Source organism: Platalea leucorodia, assembly GCF_965183815.1.
Source record: "Platalea leucorodia genome assembly, chromosome: 5".
Lineage (NCBI taxonomy): Eukaryota > Metazoa > Chordata > Aves > Pelecaniformes > Threskiornithidae > Platalea > Platalea leucorodia.
The window spans coordinates 73,416,999-73,434,256 of NC_138827.1; the positions used below are offsets into that span (position 1 = coordinate 73,416,999).

The window sequence follows — 17,258 nt, forward strand, 5'->3', positions numbered from 1 at the left end:
TTATACCTTTAGGATATTTATCAGCTTGCAAATCTGATCGGCAAATAAGAAAACAGCTTTTAGAACCAGTTAACATAAGGTTCGGTACAGCGAAGCTGATGTGGTCACTAACAGGTGAAGAACTATTTGCAATGTGGCCAGTGTTACATGCACTCCTTGAACATACATTAAAAAAAGACAAAGTTTCAAGGATTTACTGCCACCCTGAAGGAAAGAATTGATGTTTTAAGTAACCGGATTTGTACAAAGTCTGTAAGAGAATCCAAGTAAATCCTCACATAGATGATTAATTCCTCGTTATTTAAATGCCTCTAAATACAAGTGCAGATGTAACTTCACGGCTTTGGCTTGACAGCTCCTTCTCTATTTCTCATGATCTGCTATTAGCCTGTGACTCTAAAGCCCCCAAAGAGGGTGCCCCATGAAAAAGCCCTTCAACTCCTAGGAGACTTTCTAAGTTCTTGCAGCTTATTGCTTACATAGTTCTCTCAGGTTCTGACTGATACTGCAGTATACGATAATACTACATAAACATATTATGCCTCTTTCTGTGGACCCAGATTAGGTTTGTATAGGATATGTTCATGAGCGCTTTTACTGTCTGATGTCCCACAAAGACATGGGTATGTATGCACGTGCCTGAACTCTGTCTTGTGCTGATACTTCCCAATAGCCCCTAGCTGTCAGAAAATTTTAGGGTAATCTCACATTACACTGACAACAACAGGCATTCATTTTCCTAGACAATATTTATACTTATCATCAGCCTGTCCTTTGGTTAACTAGCTGAGGTTTACTTTAAGCCTTGTGATCCACCTTATAGAATTTGGCTTATCATTTATCCTAGCTACAAACCTGAAAGGGGGGTGGCGGGGGCGGGGAGGAGTCCAAAGGATGCAAAACTCAACAACAAACCAAAGCACAGAGGAACTGGAAAAGAATTTCAAAGGATCTGGCTCTATAGCACAGACAGTGCTATATATATGTGTGTCTGTTTATGGAGACACACTAAACTGAATTATTCAGTTACTTACAAAAAGAAAAAGAACAGACTGTGGGGAAGGGAGAGCAGAATGAAGGCGCAAGAGAGCAAAAAATCCATCCAGCAACAGATGAGAAGAACAGAGGAGAACTGGAAAATGGATGCAGGAGGGAAGAATGGATGATGAGAGAATAGCAGGCCTATTTAAAATGAATTTTTGACCTTATTTTTAAAACATTTATGGATCCCAATTGCCTGTCATGAGATCATTTTCCCTTACAATGCTAGCTTTTCAGCCGGCTCTGCACTTTAACTTGATTTATCCCATTTTAAAAAAAGTAGATTGTTAGAAATACCCCTTCTATTAGAAATTCTGTCCCATTACAGTGTCAGCTAAAGGCCACTTGTCAATGTCAGCTTTATCAGATAGAAATTTGCCTCATGAGTTCTCAGATACTTTTTTGGAGGACAAGACCCAGGGTCCATTTCTGAGGCTGTTGATTTGCGACGGGATAGTGTCTTCTCAAATTATCCTCTGTTATTTCCCAGCTTATCTGCATGTTTCATGAGATGGTGGGAAGTGATTACAGCAGCTGCTGTACATTAGAAAGACATCTTATAGGAAAGCTGGCTTAGGTAAAACAGCTGACTGACAAAAGCACAGAAAGAACTAATCGAGTATTAAAAATACATAGGGAGACCCGGCATCTCCTTTCCAGCTGCAGCTTCCCTGGTGCCATAACCTCCTGTGGGAAGAAAGAAAACTTATACCAGAAGGTTCTCCTCTTCCTCAGCTGTCTGTCGACTCTTTAAAGAAAGACCTGACATCCTGAAGATTAGAGTAATTTTTTATTTATTTACAATTATGCAATTAGTCATCAGCATGTCTCTTCACTGATGAGTAAAGGTGGAAAAAAATCAGCTGTTGTCCAATCTGTGTTACTACAGTACTGCTGAGGGTCAGCAGCCTGAGGTGGGAAAGACTACATTGCTTATAAAATATCTTGAGGACTCTGCTGGCAAGATGCTTTGAGACATTTGTTTTCTTTTTAATATTTTGATTCTATTTTTGTTTCTTCTTTTCCATCTGAATGGATTGATGTAACATATGTATTTTAAGGGTAAAACTACATGTCAGAATAGAAATTTCAGCCAGGAGTTGAAAGAGAGCAAGCTGGGGCCACAATGTTTTCCAGACTGAAAGACAGCGCCTGTGAAAGCAAGGCTGAATGGATCAATGGATGATATTGTTGCAGCGAAGAGACTAGAAGTCTTTGAAATTTGTAAACCACTTCAACAAGAGGAACTGTTGCAGCAACAAACTTCAGAGTATTAAAGCCCTCAAGGTAAACTCTGATTTTCGAGCAGACTGCCATTCCTCACAACAAAAACATTTAAAAATATTCTGCATTGGAAGGACAAAGAGAAACAATCCTGGTGCCACTATTACTCATCAGTTCAAGATTGAGATGCTTAAAGCTCCCTTTCAGGTGCTCTGATTAAGGACAACTTGCCTCACAGGAAAAGCAAAGCTTTGGAAATCAGTAATCTCTGGGCATTATACCTAATAGGAAAGGCTTAAAAAGGATTACCTAGAAGAAACCTTTGTGAATCTCAGGAAACTACACTGGACCATAAATCTCAACCTCCTCTGAGGATTAATAAAGCTTTATCAGTTTCAGATAAGAAGTAGAAATCCTCAGGCTGCTGAAGAGGTACCACTGGCCCAGTCTGGGGCCTCTGTCAGGACACTTAACATGCCATACAATTTCAACAGAAAGACACATTTGATGCATATTCTCGTTTTAGTTTACAAAAGCTATTCAGAAGAAGAATGGCAGCTACACAGATTCCCAAATTTGGGTCACAAAATTTAAGGCAGCAGATTAAAGTTAACTGCTCTAAGGAAAGAATTATTTTGCTGAAGGTGACACTTTTGGTAACTGAATCAGAATAATATATACAACAACATTTTTTGGGTTAATGAACAAATATAGACAATAATTTATGTAAAAAGACTCCTTTTAACTCTGTCTCTCTGTGATTGCAATGAAGTCTAGTCTCGCATAGGATTTTTTTGGATTACGACCTCAATCATTGAAGATTTCACTTAAGCATTCACACTGATAGTCTGGAGGACATTAAAACCAACGTTGTTAGTTCAAACTTCAGGTGTTTTCAGATTCTTAAGATTTTAACATAATTCTCTCTCTTTTTAAACTAAAATTTCAAATCTAGGATAAATTGCATCTTATCAAAGTTACATTTTTGAATGCTGGTTGATTATAATTACTTCTCAAGAGAGAGAGTCCAACTCTGAAACCTGCTCAGGTGGAGCTCTTGAGTGCCACAGTTGTGATCCCATAGATTATAGCTGTTGCATTTATTTAATGCATCCAAAAATCCGGCACTCTTGATTTAATTTCTGGTTCTACCATAGGTTACTCTTCAGTAGTGGGGTAGATAGTATGTCTGTGTGTAGTGTGACTCCGAAATGTAAAAGAGGGAATACAGCATATCTGTAATGGTTCTATAGTGTTTGTAGAATATTTTAAGATCCTTTGATCGTAGAGGAGCAAGTTATTCCATTTTTCACTTTATAAAAGTTACTGAGGATGTATCACAGATTGCTACTGCCCAGTGTGCAGAGGGAAGGGCAGGGGCAGACATGCCTCTGTCTCCTCCTTCTCACTTTGCATTGAGAGTCTGCTCTTCTAATGCTCTCATTAACCCAGGGAATCACTGGATGAACTGCCAGAGTACCATAAATCCTGCTGAAAAGCCTTGATATTACCACACATGACAAAGTTTGGCAATGACTGCATATCTTGGGCCTAAAGAGAGGAAACCTGGGCCTAAATCAAGCACAGTGAACAGACAAGTTCTTTTTAGCCAAGTTTTCATGTTGTTAATGTTTTCTTTGGTGGTCTGGAATTAAGGATTTCTCCATTTCTACAAACTCCCCAAATTCATGTTAAGCTGACACAGGATTTCTGGAAAACACAAACAAATCAGCACCTTCTGCTAACCCTGAACGCTGCAAAAGCACTTTGCATCACATTGTGGACCTACCCAACGCTGGTCGTAATCAGACGGCTGTGTTCTTCCTTCATCGTCCTCATAAAAAGGTAAGCCTTCTCGCCTGGCCTGATGGTACTCCTTCCGTAACTTCTGGATACGATCAGCATTCCCGCCACCTGCGCAGACACTGAGAAAAATAAAAAATGCTAAATAAAACTCCTATGTACACACATATCTAACGCTTACCAGGTACCCACATGAGCATACAGATGGAACTGCCACACCTGAGACAAATGGATTATGAACATTTGATTCTCCTGACTTACATTGTGCCCACTGGCCCATACCACCCTTATTTTTGCTTTCTTCTATTAAAAAAGCTGCTAATTGTGAACTTGATCCCCATTTTTAAAAAAGGCTGTCCCTGTCCAAAGAACTTAACAATTCCAGTACAAGACAAGAGACAACAGATGGGTGCAGACAGATGGGGGAGCACAAGGAAACTTTTAACATTCCTATGAGCAGCTATAAATGGCTATCATATTTTAATAATAATAATGATGATGATGATAAGCTGCCAGAAAAATGTTTGCTTTTGCTCCCACGCTAAATGTGGAATTTCCCTAAAATTACATTTGTTCAAGGTAAAGAATAGACTATGTTCACAGAGAAGCACAGAACGAAGTTTTATCTCATAAAAAATAACCTCCCTCCCAATTATATAAAGAACTAAAACATCAGCCATGAAAATACAGGGGAGGCAAGAGAGATGGGAAAGCACACTATTAAATCTTGACACCATTTTTTTAAATTGGTAATTAAACAGTAATCCCCTTAGTAATCCACAAAGACTCACTTGTATGCTGAACTGCATACACTGCAAACTTCCGTGGTAAAGCTAGTGGAGTTGCTTAGTTTGTCAAGTTAAACACATGCCTGCCTTTGCGGATTTTGACCCTGGTGAGCCTTCCAAAACCTTAGAGCTGGACCTGTACAACTGTGGAAGCTCAAGGTATACCTGGAAGGATTAAAAAAATAAAAAATCCTGAAAATGCCTAAGAATTTAAAAAAATACAGCCACATTGAAAACGAATAAATTAAAAGTTTCCCGCAGCTATTTCCAGCCCCGCTCTAGTCAGCACTGGGGTGAATACTGACTGTATGGCTCAGTAGCATTCATAGGGAATTGTCGCAGAATTTATTTGTGGCTGCTCCTAAACGCAGACTATTGTTATTGCAGCACATCATCCTATATTCTCTTAATCTGCAACTTTAACTCTGCCTCACCAGCAATGGGCTGGAGAGATACAGATTTAGGCACATGAGCACAGACTCTGTGGAGCACCTTGTCATGCTGCACTCCACTATGAGTATGCCAGAATGTAGGGAAGCCTTTTATAGGATTTGTATAGCAAACCGAATGTGGAAAGCACATACAAGAGATTGGACATAAACCTACCAGTTCAATAATAAGTAGTTTCTAGAATTTAATAGCCGTCTAGATTCGTTGGAAATTAATTACCAATGAAGGGAAATTCCACATAGGGTGCAAATGAAACTGAATATGCAGCCAGGATTGGAAATGTTTACTTGCAGCGTCAGTATGTTTCCATGAAAAATCAAACACTTAAATTACTTGCCTTCCCTGGATCCTAAGTTATCCAGCCCCTCTACTCTATAAAGTCCCAGAAGTTTCAAGCTTCTCTGGCTGACTTACCCAACTCTTCCAGAGCATACGAAATTTTTCTTATGATCTGCCAAGACAGTGCAGAAAGCTTGCACAAACTCTGTGGACTATTGAGGGGAAAAAAAAAAAGTACATTCCCTTTTCCCCTTGACTCCTTCCACAGATAAATGCCTCTGTTCCTTGCATGAATGCTTGTCAAATAGTGGAGAACCATTTCCAGTTCGCAAAACACTGGAATTGAAGACTAGCTAATGGGGGCTATCACTTAGAACAGTGAAGCTTGGTCCACAGCTCATGAGCAATACAATACCTGTGAAATCCCCTGCCTTTACTTGGGAGTACAGATAAAGCATTTCATTAGGGCTGCTAACATACAGATAAGGCCCGAAGTGTTGTCCCTGTTGCTTTGCCAACATCATTACCCAAAGCAGCACTAGCTAAGAGAGAGAAAAACACTGAAATACGGGCAACTGGTCTAGTTCGATTCCAGCAGATCTGGCTCCCTGCAGCTCTCTGCAAACTGTATTAGCAACTGCCACCAGTGGCCTAAATGGCCACGTACCCACCTAATGGCCACTTTCTACCTCCACATACTTTGGCTGAAAAGTAATCTGAAAATGCCATCCTTTTTTTTTTTTCCCTTTTTTAAATGAAATCTGAGATTTACATTGTAAGAGGGAGTAACAGCAGCCTGTGCTCCATTTACTACAGATCTCCTGTAGGTGAACTTCCTTCTGGTTAAGCCCATCTAACCAGCAAGTGGAAGTAGGTGCTGCGGAGACCAAGCTGATTATATACATTAAAAGACTGGGCCTGACAGCTTTTTCTTTGGCAAACCTCTGCCACGCCGTATTGAAGTACAAACCCTAACCATGAGAATGAGTAGGAACGTTTGAATGAAAGATAGCAGCACATGGGAAGTTATCCATCTGGATTAGTGTGAAAACACAAGCGTAATCTCTGTGGAAACAAGCAGCTCCGTGAAGTCTGATTTCCTGTGCTTCTCTCCTGTGGGTTCTCTGGTGTCCGATAATGGGACTGAGTTCACACTGCAGCGTTTCTCCCCAGCAAGGGCTTTCATCTGGGCCTCTCTAGCAGGCTGCTTATTTTCATGAAACTTAGTGATCCAGTATCTTTTGAACATCGAATCACCTGTCAGGCCTGGTCAAAAATGGCCAGCGGGTTCAGAATTTGTTAGAAAGGTGGAGGGAACAGGTTGAAAGAGGGTCAGGTCAGTATATCAGCTTCATTTTTTCAGGAAACAGTTGAAGCTCCACAGCTCTTATTTCTTTTTTTTCCTCCATCACTGTTTATAGACACAAATGTAAAAGACACTGGCTTTTGAAAGAGCTGCATATCTAGCTTACCATGAAAGTTTTACCCACTCCTGAGTAATGTGAGATGAATACGATGCCCTGTGCAATGCTCATGAAACAGTTCTGAATTTAAAGTTGGCTCCTGACAATTATGTGAATATATGAACCACATTCAAACTCACCAGATGAATTCAATCAGCACTGTGCAAATATCGCATACATAATCTATTAGTTTACCCCAAAGAAACTGAAGCATTGAATTCAAACAGAATGAAGTCATCAGTAATAAAAAAAAGAAACTGATAAGGCAATATTAAAAAAAAAAAAAACAACACAATTTTCCAAGATTTGCAGAGAAGATTATACATTGACTGTAAACTATTCTCCCATCTGCCTATAAATACATAATTAAAAAATATTGGTTTGATCAGATAGCAGTTCTTAGACAGGGAAACAGCAGATGAATACCAGTTCAAATGTTTCGGATGCATGACTATTTATACTGAAAAGAAACCTGAACTTACAGAAGAAATATAAAAACAATACTCCAATCAAAGTCAATTTATATTAAGGAGACTTACTGAAGCTTTTCACCAAGCCTACTAAGTACACCAGACAGATTTCTTTTACAGTAGCTTTACATTTAATGTAGTGCTCCCTCCTTGAGGAGATATAAATATTACAGTCCTCATCACATCTACAATTCTGTGCAGAACTCACTTCCCTGACATGGATCCCTGCGCTACACGTTCTTCAGAGAGCTGCGCAACCACACGTTAGCCATTCCCCTCCACCACCACGTGTTCCCAGGCTCTGACATTTAATCCACCCATGGACTTCTCTGTTGTCACAAGACTGTAAGAGAACCATCCACTCTGCATTCTGTGATTGATTTCAGAACGATTTCCTAAAATCGTGCTACATACAAGGAGACTGATTCAGAAGCAGCTGATACTGGGATAGAACCTGAACCTTTTGGGGGAAGTTTTAAATAAGTTCTAGCTGGGGGAAAAAAAATCTCTGAGAAACTTTACAAAGAGTTTAGCGAAGACTCAGATGCTGATTTCAAACAACAGTAACAAAACCTGTCCAAAATCCCATGCCACAAACAATCTTAAGAGAAGTTCAACAGTTCTTCGAATAAGCTGCACACACTGCAAGGATTTTTTGGGGAAATAGAAAAAATAAATAATAAACAATCTTATATGAACATTCAAAAGAGGAAAAAGCACATTCCTGTCAGCCATTCTGTAGTTTTGCTAGCTACAATCCTTACAAACCAAAGCTTTCTAACCCATGCTGCTGGGGCTGTACTGCCAACTAGATAAACAACCGCCAGAAATCACTGTCTTCTACCCTGTGCCTGAATCTGTCAGAGGCACTATACAGGTTCCACCTTGCCCACTGTGACTGTAAAGGGACCCGCTACGAAACAGCCATTCAACTGATACAGTTGGAATAGGCATCCCAAAAGAAAAAGGAAACCATAATTTGGCACACACTTAGCTTCAAGCTATCTCTAACATTATGTAAAATATGACTGTGAAATTTCATCCCATCATCTCTGAAGAGACAGATGAACAAGCACCACAGCAATAACATTATATACCCAACATGACAGACAAGTTATTTTTTTCAAAGAATCAAAACATCATCCTCAGTATTTAATACATATGGTTCAGGTTTTGCACAATAAAATCTCCCCTCTGTTCTTCCTCCGAGTCGCTAATCTGGATTTCAATCACTCAGGTTAAAAATGTCATTTTTTAAATGAGTGACTTCTACTGCAGCTCTCTAGATAATACAAAATTAAAAACAAGTGTTGCATGTACAGAGTAAGATGAACCACTTAAAGCTGTATATAAACATACATTTAAAGAGGCAATAAACATTTTGTTTCCAGTGGTTTTCCTAAACACATTAATATTGCACAGGACTTTTTTGCCAGCTACTTCTTTCAAACACTGATTTCACCCAGCTGACTGTCAGCTTCTAAACAAACAACTGGTACTTCCGAGTTTAAAAAAAAGAAAAGAAAAAGAAAAATGATTCTTTTACTGAATTTTCCATTAACAAACAAGTCCAAGACAAAACGTGATGCACAGACTCAAGAAAATGGACAACCTTCCATTCACAATCTGCTATAAAACAAAACTAATTTTATATACTGAAAAGAACACAGTGGTCTGCAAAGATATACAGCATAAGAGAGTTCAACAGAGGATGTTACAGTATCTTTCACTTAGGATAAAACTTTCAATTTGAAGTTATAACAAATATTTGAGTATGTTACTCTCTCAGTTCCAGCCCTTGTCTTTCTACCCTGAAGTATTACATTGCTTATGAAGATATTTCTGCAACCTCAATAGTAAAAGAGAATAAAAAGAATGGTGAGAAGCGATAAAAAGAAAATCAATGATAAGAACATAATTCTACAATGTTTCAGCTTTCATCTTTGTCAACCACCAAGAGAAAGAGAGTTTAGGAAGAAATGAACATTTGTTGTTTTCATATGCACTTGAGTAAATGAATGATACTGCAATGAAAGACTTGTCAGAAATACCTTGTTGACACCACTGATATTGCCTTGCAGGCTCAGGAATCATCTTTGATGTTCAGCCAGAGTCAGCCTGGGTTTTAGCTATACTCACCCCACGCTGAGGACCCAACTTAAGAATGATGTCTTTCTAGCTACTGGAACCACGCAAATGGTTTCATTGGTCTCCATAACACCTTCTTTCTTGCTCTGGGCAGGAATATACCCTATGTACACACAATTACCATCTTTATCAATGGAGAAGGGCCCCAGTAGGACACTTGTTTTGGAAACCTGTGAAAAGTGACCGGGAAGAAGACTTCGAGCCCAGTTCCATTTAGACAGGACTATCTTGAGAGGGTCTGTATAGATGGGCTGACATGAGAAGCATTAGATGGATATGTTTCTCTCTATCCATATGTACATAAATACATACAAAGTCAAGATTCATAAATAAACTGCAGGAAAACAAACTACACTGAAGAACCTATTTATGCTTATTTGAGTTTATTTGAACTTGTATACTAAAGTCCCTGAGCCTTAATCTGCTTTACAATATTTAAAAAAGTTGTAACCGTGCCTCAGTGGAACATACGCTGTCACCTTTCGATTCTTTGGGCTAACATAAAAGCAGTACAACCACTTCTGTCCAAAAGGTCAAAGACTCCTAGGGCAGCACATGACTACCATTTGTCTGGATGTAAATTGAGTCCTATTGACCCTGTAACATCACTACTGACCTCTTGACATTAAGAGCTTAGTAGAAAGAAAGATGATGATATTCTTAGGTTCCTACAGACTCATTAGGAAGAAAGAAGGAAAGAGAACCTTGCATGATATGAATTAGCAGTGTCATTAACCTTTTCTTTCCCCAAATAGCTCATAATATGTTTACAGAAGCCTCAAAAGAACAATTTGAAGATTGAGACCAACAGATTTGTATCACTTTCAGTTTTTCCAAACTGTTTATAAAATACCTCTCAGTGGCTTGGCATAAAGTATCCTTTTATGTTTCCCTCCTTTCACATGACATACAACACCTTTTCCTGTTTGTCATGGCAGATGGCCTAGACATTCAGATCAGCATCATCTTTTCAATCCAGGCCACTTCTCACCTCTATTGCTTTCCTTTATAACTTATAGTTGACTACAGCTGGCCAGAAAGAATGGGAGGTATAGGCTAATTTATTGCTTTATGGGAACAAAATTGGCACTTTGAGGTTTAACTTCACCATAACAGCAGATATGGTATGTGCTACTCTAACAGAAACAGGTTATTTGCAATCAAGTAGGAAGGAAAAAAAAAGGGACGTTTTCTTGTTTGTAGCGAGCTTGTCATCTTTACTTCAAAGACAAGACTTTTTTTTCCTTTTTTCTGCTCAATGTTTTGTGTTTCATCAAAGAAGGCAATCACCAGATTTTAACTAATAATTAAAAAAAAGATGCCTTACAGTTCAGGCTGGTTAATGGCAATGTCTGTTTCTGGCATGTGACCAGTTTACTGCTGTCTTGTTGATCTGAGACGTGCACGTGTCTCCGAAGGGCTAGGAAAGCAGGGAGATTAGGGACTCGGCTGCTGACAACAACCAAACTCTCTATAAACAATACACAATGAAAATAATGAAAAACAGATTTTCCTGGTATTTTCAGTAGCCTCTAGACAATGCAACAGTTTCTGGTTTCTTCACTAAAGATGATCTCAATTATGCCTTTTATCCATCATGCAGAAGTCACGTGTGAGGCATAATTGAGGGCCTTCTCTCCAAGGTAATTTCTTCTGGATTTACACGGCAAAGTACTTAAATTGCCTTTTTTGGCACTTTGTATTACAACATGGCTTGGGAGGGGGTATTTTACTTTACTGATGTAAAGCAGCTGGCATATTTACAATAGATAGGTCACATCAACATAGAGCAGATTTCCAGCCCTCCAAACTCCATTTACAGCAGCTTTAACAATTCAACAAAGCAAATGCTGAATGCTAAACTCTTGTGTGGAAATGTAGCTCTATTTCTTAATGGCTATCACACCTGCCTGCAACTGGCAGCTAGCTTTTTTCACGTGCAGACTATTGCTTTTTGCACTACAGTTTATTAAACTTATCGCTAAAGCTGAGATAATAAGTACTTTACAGACTTCCAATGAATTAGCTATTCAAGAGTCCCTCAGGAATTCCCTTTAGCACACACAAAGCAAAGGCAGGAGGGAGAGGTGGTGACAATTCAGTGCGGTCTTAATTTCTGTGCTCCCTTGTGAGGGAAGAATTGAGGATCTAAGAATTCGCTCACAGTAGATGCTGCTGCCCATGTTCTAAAATGTATTTTGTTGAAAACTACAAAGCCTGGAGTAACTATCGGTTTTCTCCCAGAAACTACATCTCCAAGTTTCACACTAGAGACTACATCCTGCTCTTCATTACACACATGCAGATCTATGCCACTGGAAGACTGGCAGCAACTAATCCTCTATGTGGTTTGTTTTTATAATACCTGGCCTAGGTAGAAATGAGGTAGAAATCTCAATCTCAACTGAAAAAAGTCTCTGTGTCTGTAATCCTGTTACAGATATAGTTTACATTTAAAAAAAAAAAAGAATTAATTTATACCACGTGCAAAGCATCAGGAAAAAGCACAGATCTCATAGCCAAAATGCATCCTTACGATAAAGTTGGCTTTTTTGGGTGTTTTTAATGAATGGTCACTATGAGGATAACATTAATCCAGCATTAGGACATTTACGGGAAAAAAATACGAATGTAATTTATCTTTTTTAACTGTCAGCTGCATTTCTAAAGCTTTAAAGTCTGTAGCTTCCAGCGGCCTTTTGTCTTTCTGCCATGGCAGGAATATCTTGGACAGCTGTAAGAGCTTTGTAAGCTATCTTTCTCAAAATCCATTAGCTAATTCAAGGAACCTAATTAGAGCTGCCATTTTGATGGAGCATATTGAATGCTCTGTATAAACTAGTAACACCATCAATGTTTATTAAAAATTGCAAGAACCAAAGCTCTCAGTTCCATATAAATATTAATGGACAGATACACAATACTTATTGAAATATAGACGGCATTATGTCCACAGAAATACACACAGGTATACTTATAACCCAGTGTGATGCATTTATTCACAAAGGCTGAAGTACGGAAGCAAAACCTAGGGACAATTTTACACGAACCGTTGAAAATTGACCGGCTTCCATTTACACTATCCTTATGTGCATTAAAGGAAGCAAAGCGCACTAAAGATGATTTGTTTCTTGTGTTTTTCCTGAGTAGTGTGCTGACAATTTGGAGCGTATTTTGAGCTTACCTCAAGAATGCACTCCAGCTGGAACCATTTTATAGCTCCTCTTAAACCAGCCACTCCAATCACCGTACTTTGTAGACATTTACACATATTCCAGTACTACACTGTTTAAGGGCATCCAAAGATTCAAAGGGAATTTGCACTGTAGAGCTAAAACTCAAATTTTGCTGTAGACAGCAACAAAATCGGTGAAAGGAGCCAGACATCTGGAGCAATGCTCTCCTACATTCTGCTGCGTAGAAGCCCAACCATAATGAAAAAGCAACTCACAGACAATGATACAACACATGAAATACTGACCATTCTAAGAATATATCAGAGACCTAATCAAGTTAGGCTGTACAAGCATATGCCTTTGGCTGCAGAAATAAAAAGTTCTCTGGCTACTTCACAGCTTCGTTTTTAACTTGATACTTCATAAATGGAACTGCAGAAAACCTCATATGTTACCATTTCAATCTGACGTACGCTTTCATACGCATCTAGCAGTGCCTGGATTCTATTTATATGAACAACTAAATATACGTGCATAGAAAAATCATCAGATTTGCTACAGCAAGACAGCAGATGTTCTTATTAAGCCACTGGCACATGCAAGGTGAAGCATGTAAGCCTTATAAGGAAAGCATTTAACGTTCCAACTACAAGCTAAAGAAAAGCAAAGACAATAAATGAAATTATTTCTAACATATTTTACTAGCTGCGAGTGCAATGCAAAATGAAAGCACCGTTGAGCATGCTCGAATGACTCTTACAACACACAGGGCTTCTCACAGCGGGGAGTACAATCCATACGCACTCTTTGGAACATCCTAACTCCAATATAATGATCCAAAGTTCACTTCTTCTGAATATATACTAAAATGACACACGAAGCACTTAACAGATGTGCAAGAGAAACAGGCTTAATTATATTTTCTACACTGCAGTAGTGCAAAGGGCTAAAAATTTTATGACAATCTTACCATGGGGACAACCCTGAAGGTAAAATCATTTTAGTTCTCTGACAGGGCAGTATTTCCAAACTACAACTGAGATCTGAGCAGTTTCACAGGAACACGCTCAAAAGTCAAAACATCAGTTACCACTAGCTTCTCTCAGGAATTATATATGGCAAATTTAGCTTGTGGTTATTGCTCAACAGAAACCCTGCCAGATGCTGAAGCAGTTGATGGATTTTGCAAAGTTCTGCCGCCTTCAAGGCCACCCTGCCTACCCTTCCAGCAGCCTCCCTCCTCGGGCACCTCTCCCCCGCGCAGCTGGGCTCCTCATAGCACAGTTGTTTTGTTCGCATTTGCAAAGACTGCGGAGTGCACATTCCTTCAACTAGCTTTCATCACAAGCTCCACATCAACAGAATTAAACACTTTATAAGCCGAACTGCATTTCGGAGAAATATTTCTGAACTCAGGGGCCTAAAGTTAGCAGTGTAACTTTATTACTTTTTATTATGCAGGCAATGGAAGCTCCTGGACTTCCAGACATGCACAGCTTTTCTAGCCCCTTCTTCTTATGGCTGCAGCTCCACTGCACCTCTGAAATTACTCCCACCTTTCCACTTGCAGAAGTTAGAGCTGATTTTCAGGTGTTTGAGACTGAAGGTAAGCACTAGTCTCTTTCAGTAATTGTTTTGAAAAATGTTAAATTCAAATGGAAAAAATGAAGTAATGGAATCTTCAAACTACACACAGTCACTTCCTGGTGTATCTAACCTGGAAGAGGAAGAGCAAGCCTATCTCTCTGCATTTGGGTGGGAAGTCCCAAAAATGCTAAAGCAAGTTCTGGTTCAGGCCCATCTCTTTCTCTACAGAATGACTCTCATGGTTTCAACTGCCGTGTTCAGAGACACACCTTACAAATCCTTCCACACCTGTTTTTATCTTGCTCCCTTCATTTCCTGTTCTCATCCTGATGTTCGGAAGTCTTTCCCTTTATACCGTTCAGCCAAGGATGCCAATTTCCTCCACCCATTTATTGACTTCCCATACAAGCACATCCCTGTCCCACAGGCTGCTCTAGTACAGAAATATCTCCCCTGATGTGCCTCGGTCAGCATTTCTCCTTCCAGCACTCCTTGAATCCTATCTCCCAGAAGCATTTCACAAAGAAGTCTGCCAGTAATGACGAGGCTGTAGACGGCTTGGGACACCCAACAGCACTTCTTCCTTTCTGCACTGGTTCAAATGAGCATGCTCATGTCTAACATGCTAACAGAGCATTAAACTTGCAGTACCGGTAAACTTCTCTCCACTCTGAAGCACCCACTTACTACCCACAACTCTGCTCTGACCCAGCACCCCTCCTTTATTCTCCCCATCCTCTGGCTGCTCCACCAATCCTGCTTCTTCTCCGTTCCTATTCTTGTCCTGCCTGTCCATGGCATTTGTTAGGCTTTTGCATTCAAGTCAGCTCACCCTTTCCCTCCCTGGAAGGTGGGGCGTAAGGCTAAGGACACACTGATGATGCACCGTTCACCTCATCCTTCATTCCTGCACCAGGAACCTCTCTAGTCCCTGCAGCCAGGAGAACCGACGACTGGAAAAGCATGTCTAGGCTCTGGCAGCTCAGGACGAGCACTTTTGGTGAAGTCAGCAGCCAAGTTTCTATCATGTGTGTGGGAAGTATTCTAAATCTTATAACTTAGTCAAATTGTCAATGTTCAAGGGGTGGCAAAAGGCACAGTCTGGTATAAGACTAGGCTGTGTTCCCTTCCTAAATATAAAGCCTCAATTCCAGCGTACAGAAAGACTACAGCTTCTTATTGAAAGACTCATATGCTTCTTATTTTTACTTTTTACACAGACAAAACAACCCCCTTGTCTTCTCCCTCCAGGCCCCCCCAAAACAGCTGTCATCATGTTCCATAAAAATTCAGCTTCAGCACACCTCCTACATAGGCATTTTCATCCCAAATGGTTGAAGGCTGGTTATTAACAGGTGAAAATACAGTTTTCCAGTGGAAGTCAGGCCAGCAACTCCCCTCACACAGCTGGCACAGTCCGGGTTTGTATGTCTGTCCCTCTCTCCCTGCTCTACAGGACTGCTTGCCCCCTGGTCCAGTGGCTGGCTGTGCATTCCTGAAGGCAGCATAAAGCTGGTTTGCTCCTGGCATCTGCGGGATGAGCACTCCTTAACAACAACTGCAACACCTTTGAGGTACAGCCTGGTAAGCACATAGTACTCCTGCATGTGCTCTAGATTAAGCTGTAGTCAGCTTAATGAGAGACTTAATTGATGAGTGCTACTTCCTTCACTTGTCCATTAAGATAAGTACAGCACATGGACATTTCAACCCATCAAAGATGAGAAAATGCATTAATTTTGGTTTTCTTAGAGCTGTTAATAAATCTGACACTGTCTGGCAGTTTTCTTCATTTCCTACCATTTGACAGATACTGTGATCACAAGTTACAGATGATGTTTTTCCTCTGAAATTATCACTCTGGTAATACAAGCCAGAAGGAAACTTTATCGAGATACCAAGAAGCTGGGTATCGTTTTTATTTTTAACTTTATGTGGCTGGTTTGTGAATATCTCAGTGTGATAAAAAAATAATTCCATCCGGTACTATTAAAAATACATATACACACACACACTACAACAAATGACTGTATTACAGCAACAATCACACTGTGTATTTATTAGTAAAAGTCAGTATTCCTCTCATATAATCAGCCTGGCTCTACTTAGACCTCTTTACTGTAAGAACCGCTGGAACTGTTTTCTTCCTTTTTCTCTCTCTCAAATTGACATTTGTATGGAATCAAGAAAAATCTTCCTTAATAATTTTTCATTACTAATGGCTTTTTTTGGTATGTGTATTTGGGAGGAGGGAAGGCAAAGGGCAGGAAAAAGCAGCTCTAAGTGCTCTGCAAATGATCCTCCTGAATCTGGGCCTCATAAATCCTATCAAATGTTATATTTCATCAATAGGCTGGAAAAGCTTTTTTCTCTGCAATGATGAAGCCTGGCTTTAAAATTTATGGTTTCATTTTAGAAATGGACCATAAAAAGAGTCTGACTTAGCTGTCTATCAACTGTAGCTGACATTAGCAAGTTAGGTGTGGACTTTCAAAGTGTTATATGTATTTTTTATTTATTATACATGTACATACATACATATAGAGATATATGAGGACATGTATATCACTGTGGGTTTGTGCATGCATAAGTACACAGCTAGCACTTTTTTCTGTATTTTGTCTTAAAAAAACCATTTTCTTCCAATGCAAGAGGATCTGAGATATTCAGCAGATTCAATTGCAAAGTGATAAAAGTTTCCAGACCAGAGTTGGCTCAAAGATCTGCAGCAACACAAGCAAATTGCATTTTGCTGCCCAAATGATTGAGATAAAGTAGTTTATTTTGTTCTCATTCATGGGGTGGTAAAACGGAATTCATCAACGGCAG

The 17,258-nt window shown here is 39.6% G+C and overlaps 1 protein-coding gene across 1 annotated transcript in view; it reads right to left on the bottom strand.

Annotated features, from left to right (window-relative positions):
* PARD3B (par-3 family cell polarity regulator beta) overlaps window positions 1-17,258 on the bottom strand; it is a gene marked incomplete at its 5' end in the record, with an annotated part of 288,181 nt that overhangs the window by 43,329 nt on the left and 227,594 nt on the right. The window contains one exon of the mRNA XM_082311454.1: window positions 4,055-4,190. Coding sequence (XP_082167580.1) covers window positions 4,055-4,190 — 136 coding nt within the window. The remainder of the gene's footprint in view (window positions 1-4,054; window positions 4,191-17,258) is intronic.